The sequence below is a fragment of the Budorcas taxicolor genome, chromosome 13, assembly GCF_023091745.1.
Source record: "Budorcas taxicolor isolate Tak-1 chromosome 13, Takin1.1, whole genome shotgun sequence".
NCBI classification, from domain to species: Eukaryota; Metazoa; Chordata; class Mammalia; order Artiodactyla; family Bovidae; genus Budorcas; species Budorcas taxicolor.
The window spans coordinates 20,886,647-20,907,204 of record NC_068922.1 but is presented as its reverse complement, the minus strand read 5'-3'; the positions used below and the strand labels follow the sequence as shown (position 1 = coordinate 20,907,204).

At 38.0% G+C, this 20,558-nt stretch overlaps 1 protein-coding gene and 1 non-coding gene across 2 annotated transcripts in view; both read right to left on the bottom strand.

The window, feature by feature from the left end:
• MALRD1 (MAM and LDL receptor class A domain containing 1) overlaps positions 1–20,558 on the bottom strand; it is a 603,405-nt gene that overhangs the window by 39,226 nt on the left and 543,621 nt on the right. Inside the window, exons 38-39 of the mRNA XM_052651192.1 lie at positions 6,837–6,916; positions 6,647–6,743 (exon numbers count right to left, since the gene is read on the bottom strand). Coding sequence (XP_052507152.1) covers positions 6,647–6,743; positions 6,837–6,916 — 177 coding nt within the window. The remainder of the gene's footprint in view (positions 1–6,646; positions 6,744–6,836; positions 6,917–20,558) is intronic.
• TRNAS-GGA (transfer RNA serine (anticodon GGA)) lies at positions 20,480–20,551 on the bottom strand. The gene has a single exon. It is a non-coding gene; the product is annotated as a tRNA-Ser (tRNA).

Sequence of the window (20,558 nt, the reverse complement as noted above, 5' to 3'; positions counted from 1 at the left end):
TAAGGGAAAAGAATAGGTGGCATGGTATTCTTTAAAAAGAGAGAGAGAGAGAAGAAAAGGAAGGAGGAGGAAGAGGAGAAATCATCATGATCACATATGGTCCAATCCTGTTTTTAAGGGAAAGATTTCAAAACCCTGCTCTCCATTTTCCTTTTCTAGCTCAAAGTAAACATTTACCAGAGTTGACAGAACATGGCCAATATATGCACAAAGGCCTGAGACTGGGGAGTTAGGTTTGTGCATCTTAACAGCTGTACTTCTTTTGGGCAAACGCATATGTGGAGAGAGCAAAGGTTTGCAAGCATTGGGAGACAACCTTAGTCATTGCCACTGGTGGAATTCCAGTTTTCTAAGGCTAAGAATTCATTTCTGGGACCAAACACAGGCTCACTAGTGACATTCTAGCTGCAAGAGCAGCTGAATGCCTTGAGGCACAGAGTAAGTAATTTTTGATTTTGGCTAAGGATAAATATTCATTACTGAGCCCAGTTTAGGTCTAGCCAAGGATCACAAACTAGGAGAAAAGCAAAACTTCTGTCCCCAGAGAAACACATTATCATACAAGGTGTTAGCAGTGGGAAAGGCTCTGGGAGAAAGAATAATAAAATAGAGACAGATATTTTATTTGGCCATCAGGGCCACTCATACATAAATCTCAACCAAGAACATCTGTACTTTGCATGGGCAGCTGGTATACCTTTTGGGACCCAGTCACCTTTTTTTATCAGAAATATAAACAATCACTATTTTGATCATTCTTTCTTTCCATTTTATCCCTATTTTGTTTTACATTTCTACCTTTACACATGCCCTTTACACGTGCCATAGTCAAATAAATACATTACTATAACAGAGTATGAGTCAGAAAGCATATAAGCATATCTATCTATCTATCTATATCTATCTATCTATCTATCTATCTATCTTTGAGCTTTTGCAAGACTAGCACATAGGAATTCTTAATAAATGTTCACAGCCTTGAATCAAGAGGCATTCCCAAGATCACATTCAGGTCTTATAATTTCCTACTCAGTAATATTTTTACAGTTGTACATGCTTATAATCCCATGAAATTATTTAGAAACTTTTAGAAAGACGTAGACCTATGTTATTTCTCTGCATAACTGAATGAAATAGGTCTGTTAATTTTTAACATCTGTTAGTGTATTTATTAAATCAACACAATCCCTCAGGAGTAAGTGCCACAAGACAGCATAATAAACAGCTGTTTACTGTGTATTCTTCCCCAGGCAAAGATGATGTAATCCAAAATAGGAAAGCAGTGGGTGTTATGTGGCTTTAGGAAAATAAGGATAAATAGTCCACTATTTATTTGTGTTCTTTAATATTGGCTTCCTGGTGTAGGTGGGATTGTCACAGCTTTTTGTATTAACTGCAAACAACTCTAGAAGTTAATACAAATTTGTTGCATCCTCTAAAGATGTGAGAGTTGGACTATAAAGAAAGTTGAGTGCCAAAGAATTGATGCTTTTGAACTGTGGTGTTGGAGAAGAGTCTTGAGAGTCCCTTGGACTGCAAGGAGATCCAACCAGTCCATCCTAAAGGAGATCAGTCCTGGCTGTTCATTGGAAGGACTGATGTTGTAGGTGAAAGTCCAATACTTTTGGCAACCTGATGTGAAGAGCTGACTCATTTGAAAAGACTCTGATGCTGGGAAAGATTGAGGGCAGGAGGAGAAGGGGATGACAGAGGATGAAATGGTTGGATGGCATCACCGACTCAGTGGGTTTGGGTGGACTCCGGGAGTTGGTGATGGACAGGGAGGCCTGCCGTGCTGCAGTTCATGGGATCGCAAAGAATCGGACATGACTGAGCGACTGAACTGAAGTCTCATGAGGAAAATCTGGTGGATATTGGACTGTGCGGCCACGTGTAGTAGATACCTTTCAGAGACCTTTCGTGATGACCCCCATCATCCTCACCATGGGGCATTGTATGGGGTCCCAGCAGCCATGTTTGTACAGTTGATCTTGCCCCATAACTCACCCATAGTTGATTTAACCAGAAATGGGATCTTGACCCAAGTGGGCTAATCAGAGGGTCTTCCTTTGGAATATGGAATGGAGAAAGAAAAACAAAGATATAGTCTCTCCACAGGTCTGGGGGCATAATTTGTAACATCCATCCTCAAGGCAACATGTTTTTGTTATATAGACAGAGTAAAGGCAGTATGTCTTCAGAGAGAGAGTCACCAAGAGCGAAGCAAAAAGCAGCAGAGATGAGAAGCAGAAAACCACTGGGTCCAGGCCTCCCTGAGGCCTGATCTCTTTATTCTTACCCTTGAGCTCTGTAAGACATGTGCATTGTTACACTAAATTCTTTATTTTGATTAAGGTGCTTGAGATGCTTTCTTCCCCTCCAATCAGTGTCCTCACTCATACATTTGGTGGCAAGTAGCTAACAGAAAGGTCAGAGAATGTATAATAAAATCCAGGAACTGCATCTCTAAAAACAACTTTAAGAGGCTCGTTGCTGTGCTTGGCATTGTCTGAGCATGCGGTGCTCCATCCGGTGTTTTTCAGAAATGAATACAAAAAATTTCAAGTCACTGAAGGATCTCTTATGTTACAGATTGTTTCTATAAAATCTAATGAAAAACATTAAGGTTAAGGTTTATTTAGAGAAGGTGATAAATTTCCTGCTTACATTAATTCCTGCCTATCTCAAAGTTTTGGTATTATTTTCAAGATGAGTCATTGTTATCATGTAGCTATCTCCCAGCCTAACACTCTAACTTGCTTTAGGGCTTAAATGATTTTTTGCAAAAAGACATTTAAAAAAGTTAATGTGCAACATTGTAATTGAAAATTCATCAGTAGACATGAGCAATATTTCTGGTGATGATCAGAAGTATGGATAATATTAAAGTACAGATAGTCTTCAATAGGTGTGTATTGGATATGTTATGCATATGATGCTAGAAACTGGGAATGTAAAGATAAGGAATGGTTAATATGGAAATTGTTAAGTAATAACACTACAAAATGGCGTTTTAACAATCTCCTTGCGGATAACATTCTGACAACTCAGTGGCTAACCCTGAAGGAATACCAGGTTATTTTTACTTAGTATCAAAAATGCATGTGTTTGTATAGCTCTGCTAGGCATATTGTGTGAAATGCCATACACTTTAGAGGAATGGGAACACTTCCCAAGGGTAGGGTGTGTGTGAAGAGTGGAGTTGGTGGAAAATCAAACTTGGTGCAGTGGTCTTTGAACATTGCCACTTGAGTTATCTCTAAAATAATTTAGAAAAATATGCATCTCCTTTTACATTTTTATTTTAATGTCTAAAAATTGTATTGAGTCAATTTCTAGATAGGTTGATAAGAAGCTGGGGGTCCCTGAGGAGAAGAGAGGGGTCTGGGGCTCTCAAGGAGGAGATAGGGGTCTGGAGTTCTCAAGGAGGAGAAAAGGACCAAATTTTTTTCTACAGTCCTTAGTTTTAGGTTTTTTTCCTTAAGCCCAGAGTTGATGATTACGCAACAAAAAAACTCAGCTTAAACTCTGTACTAAGGATTCTATAACAACAATGTATCCGGCTTGAGGATATGTTTCTCCTTCTTGAGAACCTTCTGACCAATCCTGTTATCTTAAAATGTAAATTGTGGGAGTGGGCCTAGTAAGACCTTTACAATCTTGGGACATTCTTTTGATTTAGTGTAATAACTAATTTAAAAAGTATATAGCTCCCTTGCTAAGACTAGTGAGGGGGCACTCTCCATCCCCTTCTGATGTCGTTGTCAGAAGCCTTCTTTGTTTTTCACTGTAATGAAACTTCTGCCACACAACAGCCCTGAGTGGTCAAGCCTGATCTCTGGTCCTGAAGCTAAATCTTTGGAGATCAAGAATCTGATACCATTCACAGTAAGCTATAAGTTTAGTGGTTGCAAAGAAAAGAATTTCTGGAATATTTTATATTGAGTTCTTTAAATTATGGAATTTGTCTACCATCTCATCTAAGTGACAAAGCCAGTCGTGCTAACTAGCCAATCAACCAACTCAAACTTAATTTTCCGAAAAAGCTGACTTATCGTTAAATTTAAATACATATGTTAAAACATGTCCCAGGGAATCGAAAAAAAATGGTACAAATGAACTTATTTAGAAAACTGAAACAGACTCACAAACATAGAAAACAAACTATGGTTTGTTACTGTTACCAAAGGGGAAAGGGGTGGGGAAGGGATAAATCAGGAGTTTGGGGTTTAACAGATACACACTTGTTCAGTTGCTAAGTTGTGCCCCACTCTTTTGCGACCCCATAGACTGTAGCCTGCCAGACTCTTACTTCTATATGTAAAACAGATGTGGCAAAACCAATACAGTATTGTAAAGTAAAATAAAGTAAAAATAAAAATTAAAAAAAGTAATTGCAATAAATAAATATGCAAAAAGAAACCCCAGATAAACAACAAAGTCCTACTCTATAGCACAGGGAACTATATTTGATACTTCGTAAAAACCTATAATGGAAAGTAATCTGGGAAAAAATATATGTATATACACATATAACTGAGTCACTTTGCTATACACCAGAAACTAACACCACACTGTAAAACAACTGTACCTCAATTAAGAAAATAAATATGATTTCAAACTCTAAGTGAGAAAGGAGAGAAAGAGGAAAAGAGATCTCTCAGGCTGGGCTGCAGTGCCACCAACATTTGCTTTAGAGGTCTCTCCATAGCCGAAAATATGCAGGTTGTCCAATATGAATCCAGAGAAGGTGTGAAACTTTAGGTTCTTTTTGAGGACCTCTGCTGGTTGTGTTCATATGAAAACTTATTTATATACTGCAATGATTACTTTTATGTGTCAACTTGGTTGGGCTGTGGAGCCCTATTGTTCGTTCAAACCATACTCGAGATGCTACTGTGAAGGACTTCTCAGATGTCATGAGCACTTACCATCAGCCAATTTTAAGATTACTACCTCTATTGTGGGTGGGGCTCATTCACTTATTTGAAAGCTTTAGGAGTAAATGCTGAGATTTCTTAAAAAAAAAGAAAGAATTCTGCCTCAAGATTACAACAGAGAAATCCTACCCATGTTTCCAGTCTGATAGCTTGTCTGAAAGTTTCTAGACTCAAGCTTACACCATCAATGCTTACCTGACTTTCCAGCTTGCAGGCCTGCCCTGCAAGTTTCATGCTTGCCAGTCCCCACTATTAGGTGAGCAAATAAATCCTTCTCTCTTAATATATTATGTTATTAATACAATTAAATATGATTATCTCAATATTAATAAACAATTTTATAATTCATATTTCATAAATGTAATACATTAATATGTAATTTTTAATAGGAAGATATATGTTAATTTTTAAGATATCTTAATATATTATATACTGACATATTTAAACATGATAATATATTAATATAATAATTACTAGTTTATTGTATTGGTTGTATGTTTATACATTAAATATAAATATATTATATATTTGATATTTAAAGATATATATAAACAAAGAAGGATAGAAATAACAGAATATCTAACTAGCTAGCTGCTGCAGCTAGCTTCTATCTTTTTATCCATTTTTTTGTTTCTCTGGAAAATGCTACTATATAGTAGCACAAAACCAGTATTTCACTTAGTAGCTTTATGTTTTTTCCCACTACATTAAGTCCAGACTTATTTTCATTCATGTTTGTATCCACATTGGCATATTTTAGGCACATAAGAAAGAAAGAATTAATAGATGAGTAAGACCTTAATAGTAATGGATTAAAACGTTGTATCTTTTTTCCTAATGAACACTATAATTTTATAATAAATTTGCCTTAATTGATGATATCGAGTTTGGTGTCTGCTAATTAACATGATTGCAGGCTGGAGATCTGTGGAGAATTCAAGCAAGAGGCGGATATAAGTTGGCACCAAGGAACAGGCAGCTTATGCAGGGCTCTGTGACACACTGGCTAGCAGCAAATCTAAATTTCTGAACACAGATTGCAGGTGTGCAAGACACGATGCATTTCTTTAATTTCTTAAAATTTCATTAAGTCTTATTTTGAGCCCTTAGCTTGTTTAGTTCATGGGAAAGACAATCGCTTTCATTACTGGGGGGATGTGATGTGTTTCTCATTTAGATGACAGAAGATGGGTATGGAGTAGGAAGCCCCAGAATCCTGAAGGGCACAATAGGTTGTGAGGTCTTAACCATGCATGAGTCGAGCCCACAGAGTCCCTCCAGGTACACAGATCTCAGCTTTGGATCTGCGTGCCACCTAGGACGTGGAGTCTTGGTCTGGGGCACTGGTGCAAGACCTCCCTGAGCAAGCTGAGAAAGGGTCTCTTTGATAGTTGTGCTAACGACCCTGAGCACTGCCAGAAAGTGGGACATCCATCACCTTGTGCATTTTTCATTTGGGCCAAACGTCAGATTTTGTTATTTGGTGTCATCAAAAATGTTCCTAACATAATCAGAAAAGTAAACTTGTGGCTTTTTATTTAAAAACTACTAATCATTAAATAGCTTAGGCTTTCTTCCCAGAAAAATAAATCCACGAAGTATGGAAAACTAAAGTTACCTGAATGTAATATGGAATGAAAGAAAAATATAACAAATGAAATCTTTCAGAAAACTGGTCTGCCAGAGCAATGGAAGGCATCACTTACCTTACTGGTACTTTTTTGTTGGCAAGAAAACACAAGACCGCTAGTGTAATATGAGCTATCAGTAAAGCTAATCCAATACCCAGGAGGGTCCATATATCTGGAATTTCAAACCAATGAAAAAATGTAAATATTCAGTGAAAAATATTAGAGACTGCAAAACTCAAGTGATTTTGGTCACAATGTCACTTACTGTTCTGAGTGTTCGTGAAATCAGCAGTCGGTGGGTTAACCTTGATGTGGCAACGATTTCCCTTCCAACCTTGTGCACATCTGGAAATGAGATAAAATGTGATAGTTGGTAAAAAAATAAATAAATAAAGAAGTGGAAACATATTTTAGCAGTACTGTCATGGAATAAAACAATGAATGTTTAAAAATAATGAGATACCAGGAATGTGGGTAACTTTGATATGAAACCAAAAATGCTAAAGCAAAGCAAAAAAAAAAGATTAAATCTTATTATTTTCATATTATTGTGTAAGAGAATTTTTTTTCAGTATTTATTCCCTCCTTGTTTTATCTGTAAGGTGGGGGCTTGATTTCCTTATCTATTTGGTGGGAACCATATTCCATATATTGGACTATATTTTCTTCGATTTCTGTGTTCACAGTTCCTTTGATTACTGTGGCAGACCAATTCCATATTTCCATATATTGGGAAAGACTCTGATGTTGGGAAAGACTGAAGGCAGGAGGAGAAGGGATGAGGATGAGATGGTTGGATGACATTACTGACTCGAAGGACATGAGTTTGAGCAAGCTCCAGGAGTTAGTGATGGACAGGGAAGCCTGGCATGCTGCAGTCCATAGGGTTGCAAAGAGTCAGACATGATTGAGCAATGGAGCTGAACTGATGGTGGAAACAAGACTCATTTCTTGTTTTCAAAAGTTGACTTCACTTTTCACCAGTGCCCAATATTACTTTACTTTTTCATTTGTCTCAAACTCTAAAGCTAGCACATTTTTCAATAGTGAATGGATTTAAGTTCTTTCAGATACCAATAGAGAATATTCAAATAATAGATTAACATAAATATAAATCAGAGTATTTTTATTTCTCATTATAAGGGGATGATCCTTCAATTTCATAGATGTGGAATCAGATTAGTAATCAAATTGGAAATACCATCAATCCTATAGGATTTCACTATCTCTGCTTTATTTAGAGTCATACGTGATGAAATTTGTAACACTGGGAACATCTGCTCTGATATGGATGGCCTTCAGAAAGTTCAGAACTGGAAACTAACTCATGCCTCAAAGGGAAATGACGTTTATTTCTAAGCAGCATAAGTGTCAGAATTTCTCTGGTAGAATGTGTTTGCATATGAATGTGAAAGCTTATATATACCTTCTTATTTATCAGAAATAACCGGATACAAATTAAGAAGGGTTTGGTTGAGTTTCCTGCCAATTGGATTAAAAACTGGCTTTTGAATGAATGTTTTTAAAAGCTATGTGTTAGAAGCAGTGTTTCTTCAGCACACAGTTAATTTTTTTTTCTCAATCTCCCTTTTGATTTTGAAAATCTGAATAACCAATATCAATTTCTTCAAAAAAGCAATAGCTTCCTTAAATATTAAATGTAAAAAGGAGGTTCAAGGGGGCCCATAAGAATGCCTTCTTTCCTTAGTAAATATTCTTTAAAAAGAAATTTAAGACAATTTAGTTGTTTTTGATGTCTCTATTCAAATTAAAATAAATTAGACGCAGCTGTGTATAACGGACTTTTGGACTCAGAGGGAGAGGGAGAGGGTGGGATGATTTGGGAGAATGGCATTCTATCATGTATAGTATCATGTAAGAATTGAATCACTAGTCTATGTCTGATGCAGGATACAGCATGCTTGGGGCTGGTGCATGGGGATGACCCACAGAGATGTTATGGGGAGGGAGGTGGGAGGGGGGTTCATGTTTGGGAACACATGTAAGAATTAAAGATTTTAAAATTAAAAAAATAAAAAACTTAATACTAAAAAAAAAATAAATAAAAAATAAATAAATAAATAAAATTAAAAAAAATAGAAATGTTTAAGATCAGAGTCTATTTGTTTTTTTACTCTCATAAACCTTAATAAGTATTCTTTATCAGTTCTGAGGTTAGCAGTGTGAATCCACATGTCAGTCTTTCACATTTTGCCTTCAACTGACTTGATCTAAAACATTACTTTGCTGACGAAGGTCTGTATAGTCAAAGTTATGATTTTTCTAGCAGTCATGTATAGATGTGAGAGTTGGACCATAAAGAAGGCTGAGTGCTGAAGAATCGATGTTTTTCAAATTGTGGTACTGGAGAAGACTCTTGAGGTTCCTTTGTAATGCAAGGAGATAAAACCAGTCAATCCTAAAGATCACTGAGATATTTTTTTAAGGCTAGTCATCCTCTCTATTCCTCTTCATGTGCAATCTGAAGCTTAGATATCTCATTCAACCATTTATTTTTCACTAGCAAATCATAAATAGTAGCATACCAAAGGAAAAATAAGAGACTTCCTTCCTGAAGAAGGAAGGCACAGATTGTTATTTTCAGTGGCAGCCTTCTGGGTAGTTTTAACAGCTGTTGGGGACAGAAGGTGAAGGCTCTTGCGGGGAGAAAAAGGGAAAGTAGATGATCTGTTGGGAAGAACCTGGTGTGCTTTGCCTAAGCAGATGCCAACCAGAGGATACCAGTCCAGGTGGGGCATTCCAGGCGCAGCTGTGAAAAGCTGGGTGGCTGGGTGGTGAGTCGGGTGGGTGTGGGGAATCCTGTATAATTGTCTGATACCAAGAGTGAGATCCCTAAAAGAATGGGGCAATGAGATTCATCCTATTTGCTTGAAAATTAAAAACCAAATAATCCTTTCTAGGTAATGTTTTAGCTACATTATGATTAGATAAGATTGAATACAATGGTGATTCCACCTCTTGTATAACCCAACAAGATCTATTAATATAAGGATGATAAACACTATATAATATTTGTGCTAAAGACTAGGATTATTGTCATTGTTTAGTCACTAAGTCATATCCGACTCTTTTGCAACCCCATGGACTATAGCCTGCCATGCTCCTCTGTCTGTGGGATTTCCCAGGCAAGAATACTGGAATGGGTTGTATTTCCTTCTCTAGGGGATCTTCCTGACCCAGGGATCAAACCCATGTCTCTTGCATCTGTTGCAGATTCCTGACCAATGAGACAACAGGGAAGCCAAAGACTAGGATATCTCAGTGTAAATGAGAAGGCTTGTTTTGTTTTCATGTCAGGAAGAAAAGAAATGCTAGATGTGATGAAATTATTCTGGAAGTCTTTTTCATACTGAGTCATAAGAAACAGTTAAATCGAAAAATGACCTGTTAAGCTTGACAAAATGTCAAAAATAACTCATTTTTATTTAGAAAGTACGCATAAACAAAATGTTTTTGAGGAAAATTTAATTTATCCCGAGTTACTGTGAGGCTATGTGCTTTCTCATTTATTTCATATACCTAGTGAGTTTAACATTGCAGCATTTCAGCCTTATCTTTCGTTCTTCAGTCACTCAGTCATTTCCAACTCTGTGACCCCATGGACTGGAGCACGCCAGGCTTTCCTGTCCTTCACTATTTCCTGGAGCCTGCTCAGACTCATATCTATTGAGTCGGTGATGCCACCCACCCACCTCATCCTCTGTCATATCCTTCTCCTGTTTTCAGTCTTTCCCAGCATCAGGGTCTTTTCCAGTAAGTCGGTTCTTCACATCAGGTGGTCAAAGTATTGGAGCTTCAGCTTCAGCATCAGTCCCTCCAATGAATATTCAGGATTGATTTCCTTTAGGATTTACTGGTTTGATCTCCTTGAAGTCCAAGGGATTCTCAAGAATATTTTCCAACACCACTGTTCAAAAGCATCAATTCTTCAGCGCTCATCTTTCTTTATGGTCCAACTCTCACATCCGTACATGACTACTAGAAAAACCATAGGCTTGACTAGATGGGCCTTTGTTGGCAAAGTGATGTCTCTTCTTTTTAGTATGGTGTTAGGTTTGTCATAGCTTTTCTTCCAAGGGGCATTTGGAAGCATTTCAGCCTTATTTTAGAGCAACGGAGGTTCAAGCTGCTACTCAATTACCATGTACGTTATGACTGCCTGCACCAAATTCATTGAAACACCCATCCTCCTTCCCTTCCCTCCATCAAATTATAAGCATTTCCATGGTTTGGTTGAGATGGAACCCCAGCCTGTCTCTAGGGTTATCTCATTTTCCTTGGTGCAGTGTTTTGCCTCAGGACCCTGTCCATTACCAGACAGCATTCCCAGTCAACAGGGATTGGTTCATAGACAGACATGGACGTAAGTTTTCCAGAAGTAATTCTGTCACCAGTGGGTACACATTGATGGATATTTGTGGTAAGAATTATCCTCTGCCCAATTCTGATGTGAACAAGGAAGAATATAGCCTTATGAAACTACCATTTTGCTACAAAAGCCAGCCTGAGGATAAAATAACCTACTGGGAAAACATAGCCTAGGAAATCATAGAGAAAGGGAGGAACAATCTTAATGGCACTTGAACCTTTTCAGTCTGTTCCGATTTCACGTCTGCTCTGCATTCAGACTTTTTAGATACATGAGTCAATAAGTTTCTGTATCATCTGAGCCAGTTTGAGTCTGGTCTTTTAGGAGCACACATGCAAAACCCATTTTCCTACTCTTCCATTTTGGTCCCTGAAGTTCTCCTCATTAAATCAATAATCCCTTATTCTTAAAATACTTATTCAATGTCTACTACATACAAGATAGTCTGCCACATAGAAAAAGGATGGCCAAGATATGCTAGAGAATTGGCAAGAGCATAAACTTAGGAGATAAAAACCATTTTAAAACATAAGTAAGAAACAAAATAGAAAATAAAATATATGAAGTATAAGAAAGGGAAAGAAAAGTGCTGAAGGAGAAGATGAAAAAAACTGCTTCCAGAATCTATTTCTCCAGACTCAGAAAGTGAAAAATGTACAATCGCAACTAGACATGTATGGAACAAGTGATTTATTAAAGTGTATTTATTCCAGAGCATGAAGTGTTTATATATATATTATACAATGAGTCAGAAAAAATGGTCATCTGAGTATGTAGAAACCATCAATGACTGATGGGATCTGGAGAGATATGTCTAAATTGTGTTCAAATTATTAATGCGATGCTAATCTAGACTCTAGATTTTCCAGTTCTTTACTGAAGTATATTTTTTCAGAAATACTTACTCTATAGTTTTTTAAATCTGCAAAAGGGAAATTCCTTCAGAAGGAAGGGATTTTGAATATAGTGCAGATTAATCATTTAGCATTCTAGTAGTAGACTTGTTTTATTTTGCTAGGCATGTTTACAGTAACATTTTATGATTATTAAAATTATGAATATTGTTATAGGAACTGATATCATTCTACAATGACATTCATGCTTTAGAAAACTACAATATACTAAACCCAATAGGGAGTGGATTGAGCACCTCCTATGTGCTAAACAATATTCTAAATACTTTAATATATTATTTGTGATACACCCATGTTACAGGATACAAGTTATTTTCCCCATTTCATAGTTGAGAAAATAAATGCCCAGAGTGGTTGAGCAGTGAGTCACCAAAGGTACTCTGTGAACAAGCCCTTACACTGTATCTGTTTGGCTCAGCTGAGGCTCTGTTTACTACATGGTTTTGCTTCCCACATTCTTCCTAAAGTCGGAATATAATTGTTTATAATTGCCATTAACTTCACGGTTTTTGTCTGTTTGGAGAGACACTGGGGTCTGATTTTCATTGTCTGAAAACTTCCATTTATCACATTAAGTTTTACCCTGCAAATGTCTAGGTATACAGGAGGCAGATGTGGTGTTGAGAAAGACTAAGAAAGGAAAATCAGGGCACCTGGATTTATTCAGCAAGACTAAGCCACTTTCTAGCTCTGTAACTTTAGGAGAGTCAGATCACTTCATTTTACTATTTACTTACTGATTTATTTAGAGAGGAGACATACATTTCATTAATTAAAAAGTGATTATTTTTCCTTTTACAAAAGCAACAGTAGTTAAAAAATAAAAAACAAAGATAAGCAAAAAAAAAAAAAAAAAGAGAGAGAGAGAGAAAAAACACCCCAGTTTCAGTCCCTGGGTTGGGAAGGTCCCTTGGAGAAGAGAATGGCTAGCCATTCTCCAGTATTCCTGCCTAGAGAATGGCCAGCACTCCAGTATTCCTTCCTAGAGAATTCCATGGGGAGAGGAGACTGGTAGGCTACAGTCTATGGGATTGCAAAGAGTCGACACAACTGAGCAACACTAACACTTTGACTTCAGTTTTCTCCACCCAACTAAAGAAAAATCATGGTATTCATCTAGACTTTCAAAATACTACACAACAGTTATACACACACAAAAAATTCAGTTTCCTATTTATAAAGAGTAACAAGTACAACTCATCTCACAGGATGTGTAGGAGAGCTGAATTTAAAAAATGCACATGAAAGCACATTGCTAACTGTAAAGCATTATCTATGTCAGGCTTTTTTGATACCCAGCCTTCTGCTTTCTGTATAAACCACGGTCATGATCATTCCCTGCCCTAACATACTGACCCTCCAGGGAGCTGGCATCTGACAACAGTCCTGTCTCCACCCCTGCCTGAGCATCAGTAAATCTTGGGAGACAGTGAAAAGCCATGATTCACAGCTTCTACTTTCCTAACTTATCACTTATGTCACTTAAAAAGCATTTTTACACCCAAATTTACCTGGAGGTTCTTGAACCAGTTACACAGGTAGAGAAAGGAAGAGCAGGTGTTTAATAAAGTGCTCACTGCCTGTGTTGAACACTTCTACAGCCCTCCCCCATCCCCTGTGGTTTCTACCCACTGGAAGTACTCCAAGGAAGGAGAAAGTAGTGCCAACCCAACTTTGTATGTAAGCATCAGTTCAGACGGAGTGCTTTCTGATCCCTATGGCGAGCCTGTGCCAGCAGAAGGGGAGTGGGACAATGGCGGAAAGCTCCTAATGAGCCATCCGTGTTGACATGGGTGAATTCATTTTAACGGAAAACAAGAAAGCAGGGGAAACAACTAAATAATCTCTGAGTCACAAAGCACTGAAATTCCACATTGAGCACCAGTGATTAATTCGCTTGGACTAATTTCCTCCTTGACTAATTAGCTGCAGCATATTTTATAACATTTAGAAGTATTAGGCAGAGCCCTCCTGAAAGAGAAAGATAAACATCCCACTCCATCCATGCATAAGGGCCTGTTTTCTTAACACAAACAGGAGAAAGGGAGAAATAAAATGTAGTTAGACTCTTTCAGCCACAGCCAGCATCCTAATCTTTCCTAAATTCTTAGAGGTCTTCTGCTACTGGTAGGTAATAAGGGAGGAGTTATAAAATAACAGCTTATTTCTGGGTGCGCTTGGGAACACCCATTCATTACTCACTAACACCTGGAACAAAAGATCCTCCCATCCTTTCTGTCCTCTGTGTGCTGGTCCCAGCTCATCTCTCTCGTTGCCAGGAAAAACAAATGAGGAGCCACACATTTTCAAGCATGTGTTCATGGATTAATTTGGTGGGAACCAGCAGGGGGTTTACTCTCTCCTTTTTAAGCAATATGAGTTGTTCAAATAATTCTAAAGTAATAAAAAACAAATTGATAATGCAGAGGCATGGCTATTTCATAACATGTTGATATTTGAATATTTTAGATTTTAATTAGCTGACCTGATCCAATACTTTTTACTGATTCAGGATAATGAGCAAACACATCTGATTGCATTTTTTCCTAACAATTTTGAAAACTCTTTAAAGGGAATCTTAATTCTGTTTTGAAATGTGATATTTCAAGCATCAGAGAGAGAGAAGAATTTTATGTTAAAAGAAAGATATACAGGTTAAAAACAGTTTCTGAATTCCCATATCCATTCTTCCACTTCATCATTTCCAGGGGTCCCCAACCTCCGAGATCTAATGCCTGATGATCTGACATGGAGCTGATATAATAATAAAAATAAAGTTCACAATATAAGTAATGTGCTTGATTATTCAAAACCAACCTCACCATCCCACTCCCTAGAAAAATTGTTTTCCACGAAACCGATCCCTCACGCCATAAAGGTTAGGGGCCGCTGATCATCTCAAACCAAAGTTCCATCAATTTACCTGCTAGGCATCTCAGCCATACGTCCTTCTGCTCAATCCTGCTTTGGTCACATGGCCAAAGGCCCTCCTTGCTCTAGTACTGGAACTGGATAGCCTGCCTTAGAAAGCTGATGTCACATCGTATACCTTCCCTGATACAAGCCTTTGCTGGTTTTCTGCAGCTGCGATAATCCTATCTAGATGAAGAGGTTTCACATGGAGACTTCTCCAACGGGGCCTCTTGATGGTATGGAGGGTTTGATCTCCATTCTCCCTTTGTTCACACTTTCTTTTCCTTTATTTAAGCCCCCTTCTTCTAACATACTCTTTCACACTCCTAGGACTTTCCAAGACATCTATTCTCATTAGCTGGAAAATGGGTTCAATCCTTATCAACCTAGCCAACTCACTTTAAGGACACAGACCAAACAGCATCCCCTGGGAAGCCTTCCTTCATGCCCCTGCCTAACTTAAATGGGCAATCTTTGGTTCTAGCACATTCTGCAAGCTGCCATGATAGCTTTTAACATACAGTACCACAACTGTTGGTTTCTTTATAAATCTTTCTTGACTATGAATTTTTTTTAAAGGTAAAGACTATACCTGTTTAACTCCTGTATGCTCCAATTAGCACAATCCTGCTCAAAGACAATATCTGCTGAAAATATTCACTAGCATCACAATAATGGGAGTTAACACATGGGCAATGTGTTTGTTACACTTTCATTTTAATGAAAGTCTGGAGTCCAAATAGTATCTGTTTAGCTACAGTCATGGTCATTTATAACTTTAGTGTGTAATAAAATGACCTGGAATGTTTGTGGAAACAGATGGCTGGCCCATCCACAGAGTTTCTGATTCAGTAAGTCTGAGGTGACCCCAGAATTCCATTTCTCACAAGTTTTCAGTGACGCTGAACAGAGGCCACACTTTGAGAACCAATGCCTTAGAACCTCTCTTTAAGTGTTATTATCCCCAATTTACAGAGAGGAAACTGAAGCTCAGAGAGCAATGCTTTTGTAAGTGGCAAATTCAGGTTCTCAAAACTGCATAGCCTGTGTTCTTGTCATTGTACCATATGAATATTTGTAAATTTCTCACTATATTCCATTTCCTTAGGAATATAGACCTCTCCTTATTGAAGTATAGTTGCTGTGCAATATTATATGTTACAGGTACACAATATTATATATTACAGGTATACAATATTATATTTTACATGTATACAATAGAGAGATTCACAATTTTTAAAGTTTATGTTCCAGTTATAGTTATTTTAAAATATTGGCTATATTCTCTGTGTTGTATAATATAGCCTTGTAGCTTATTTTATATATAATAGTTTGTACCTCTTACTCCCCTGCCCCTGGTTGCCCCTCCCCCCTTCCCTCTTCTACTGGTAACCACTAGTTAGTTCTTTTCTGTTGGAGTATAATTGTTTTACAATGATATATTAGTTTCTGCTGTATAATGACATGAGTCAGCTGCAGGTATACATCTATCCCCTCGCACTTGAACCTCCCTCCTGAACCTCCCTCCCACCGCCATCCCACCCCTCTAGGTCATCTCAGAGCGCTGAGCTGAGCTTCCCACTAGCTAGCTATTGCACGCTGGCAGTGTATATATGTCAATGCGACTCTCTCAGTTCTTTCCTGGCTCCCTCTCCCCCGAGCCCATTAGTCCATTCTCTACATCTGCATCTCTCTTCTTGCCCTGCTAACCGAAAGCAGCGTATGTATGGTCAGATTTTGTCCTTAGGGGATGATACCTTGTAAATGTAAATCACATGCTCTTGGGTAGGAAATGCCAACCCACTCCAGTATCCTTGCCCAGAAAACCCCACGGACAGAGGAGCCTGGCAGACTATAGTCCATAGGGTCACCAAAGAGTCAGACACTACTGAGCAACTAAGTAACAACCATCACCACCACTCGAACTGGTAGCTAAATTGCACAGAATTGCAAATATAGGAAGGAAGCACTTTCACATGTTACTTCAAATTATTACAGGAGAAACAATTTTAATTACTTCAGAACAGAAATAAAGCAGATAAAAAGTATGTTTCTGTTTCCTCTTTGTTCATATAGGGAACTGATGTGATACTAAAAAAAAAAAGAACTCCTGAAATCGATGTTTTGAGCTTCCCACTTAGTTTTTCTTTCTCTCTTTTTTTTTTTTTTTGTTCCAACTGTTATGAAGTAATATTTCCCTGGAGTCAGATGAAAGGGGGGGAAAGGTAGAGGAAATAACATAGAAACTAAATAACTCACAAACTGGGCAATTGAAAATGGCTGCAAGTCAATAGAAACCAGTCTTGTTCTAGGATGAAGACGATAAAGACATTAAGTTTTTGCTGTGGAGTGTAAACTAGCAAGAAATAGGTTTTTGAACTTTTTCTCCTGCCATTCTATGAAGTGTAAAAGAATTTTCCTTTAAAACACAAACTCTGACTTAATTCCAGCAAGGCCTTATTCTTGTTGTCTGTCCGTTGAATATATGTATGTTGAAATACATACAAAAACACACAAGATGGTAAGGCTGAAAACTAGAAGGAACAAACAATGAATTGTCAGCTCTGGAAGGGACGTCCACTAACCAGAGTACCCACAAAGGCCGGGATGAGAGTTCATGGGTGTTTAGGATTCACGTTGACCTTCATTAATAATGAGGTCCTGTACTTGTTCAGTACACAACAATGAATCTTCTAATGACCTTTCATCCAACTGAGAAAAAAAAAGTCTAAACCCTGTACTCTTTGTTCAGTGAGTAATTATTGTCTCCTATTGGGTTGGCCAAAAACCTCGTTTGAGTTTTTCTATAGCGTTTTTCATAAGATGTTATGGAAAAACTCAAATGAGCTTTTTGGCTAATCCACATTATACACCAGGCCTTTTTCTAGGTGCACTGTAATCTATTAGATCACATGTTGTCTGGTACTGCTCTTCCCTAAATACACTAAGCTTGTTCTTGCCTTAGGGTCTTCATAACGCCTCAGGGACTTCATGCCTCTTCTGACAGTTAAGAAATTTTTGCCCAAATCTTGGAATAGTTTGCACTTTCCTGGAATTGTGATCTGGACTCAAATTACACCCTCTCAGAGAGGCCTTAACCAATTTATCAAAAATACATCACTGCCTTCATACCTTCCCCATCCCTTCCTAGCAACCTGCTTACACTAATGATTTCTTCATTGCACTTGTGACTACTCAAATTTAATGCACACATGTACGCATAAGCATATATATCATATAAGTATATTTAAAATATACTTCTAAGTATAAATGTGAAGGTGAAGGTGAAGTCGCTCAGTCGTGTCCAACTCTTTGCGACCCCGTGGACTGAAACCTACTAGGCTTCTCCGTCCGTGGGATTCTCCAGGCAAGAACACTGGAGTGGATTGCCATTTCCTTCTCCAGGGGATATTCCCAACCCAGGGATCAAACCCAGGTCTCCCGCATTGGAGGCAGACGCTTTAACCTCTGAGCCACCAGGGATTTACATATTAAACTATAAATAGAAACTTGCAAACTTCAATGAAATGAGTGATTTTGCAATGATACGACAAATTATACAATTAATGTAAGCGGTAGAGATCCAGATAAGTTCAATAATACATATGATATTGAAAAAACCTTACACACTGCTTCAAGACCAGGGTATTTGGCTGGTCTTGTTTTGTCCTTTCAAAGTTTCAAAAAAGGTAATTCTCATGCTTTACATGCTGTTTCGGAAAATAAAAAGCTACCCAATTTACTTCAGGGAGCTAATGCTTGCCTAGTAATGAACCTTAAAAAATATGCAGAGAAGAAAGGCTGAGAACAATATTGCTCATAGATGCTAATATCCTAAATAAATTACCAGCAATCTAAATACAATGTGCAAGAGTACATTGTGCTTTAGGATTTATTAAACACTCCCTTTTCCCTGGGTATGTAGTTTTAATCCATGGGGAAAAGAGAAATCAAATGGTACAAGAAGCAGAGGACCCTGTAAGAGAGAAGTAAAAGATATAACAGAAGAACCTATTGTTCTAAATCATCCACAGAGTCCTTCCGATAGTTTCTTTGTCTAAATCACTGTACTGATAACTTTTCTCAAGTTCTTAATGAATAAATAACTTTTATGTTATATAAACTCTTCTCAACATAGAAAATATATAAAAATAAATCCATTTTGTTATTAATGAAAAACCTCCTAATATATTTCCTGGTTTCGATCAATTTATTAGTGAATTCTTTAAAATGTTTACTAAACAGGTAGTTCCCAGGTTATACATGTCCTTATAAACATGAAAAAAAGCAATTTGCTGCATCAAGTTACAAATCTCTGCTACATAAATCAAGGATAGCACACCCAAAAAAATCATAGATCAGGGGCTTTCCTAGTGGCTCAGCGGTAAAGAATCTGCCTGCCAGTGCAGGAGACATGGTCCGACCCCTGGTCCGGGAAGATCCCACATACCACGTAGCAGCTAAGCCCGTGTGCCACAACTGTTGAGCCTGTGCTCCAGAGCCTGGGAACCAAAACTACTGAAGCCCACACGTACCAGCGTCTGTGCTCTAGAAGCCGCCGCAACGAGAAGCACATGCACCGCAACTAGAGAGTAGACCCCACTCATCGCAACTAGAGAGAGCCTGTGTGCAGCAACGAAGACCCAGTTCAACCAAAAATATATACATAAGATTATTAAAAAAAAAATCATAGATCAATCTCAAAGATGCACAAAAATCCTCATATAATTCAGAAAAAATTCCTCTGTTACACACACACAAATATCTCCATTGTTTATATCTCTTTGTTAGAGTATGTGTTGATCTCTTAAAACTTCACGCCCTTGGACATAATGAAGAATGATGGTTCTTCGTGTGTAACACCTGGTGAGGATGGAGCTCTGGATGGCTGCCTCTATGGGTGGAAGCTCTGAATAAGGATAGGGTGGTGTGGCTAGCAATGGAAGAAAAATGACTCTGTTAGGGGCTATTTCACCTTGTGAAAATCTCATAAATTTTAAGGATAATAGGTCATTAACCACCTGGCTGGGGATATTCTAGGGACACAGCAGGAGAACGAAATTGGAAAAAAGAAAAAGTCAGGGCAAGAATAAGCCGGTGATGCTGATTGATCTTTACCAAAGAAATGTTGCTTCAACTCTCCTGAGGTTTCATCTGTTTCTGTTACAATAAATCCTGACATTAGAAGATTTTATGACATCCAATCTACAGAGAATTAAGCATTTCCCATTAAATTTAAAACACACACACACACACACACACACATATATAGTTTGAATTACTTCTGAGCACCTTACTATGTTTGCAAGCCAATAAACATGCACTAAAAATGGAAATTTTAAGCAATTAGAATGGACATGTAGCATGTATTGGCTGTGCTTATCTGCCTAAATCCTAAAAATAAAGCTATTTTTGTAGAATGTTATATTTAATTTGTAAAATATATCTATCTCCCATAGCCAACTCCGGGAGATAGAGGAGGACAGAGGAGCCTAGTGTAGTGCAGTCCTTGGGATCGCAAAGAGTCAAGCATGACTTAGCGACTGAACAAAAACAACATATTTATATATATTATAGTCATGTCTGACTCTTTGCGGCCCCATGGACTGTAGCCTACCAGGCTCCTCACTCCATGGGATTCTCCAGGCAAGAGTACTGGTGTGGGTTGCCATTTTCCTTCTCCAAGGGATCTTCCCCACCCAGGGATTGAACCCAGGTCTTCCGCATTCCAGGCGGATGCTTTAACCTCTAAGCCACCAGGGAAGCCCCC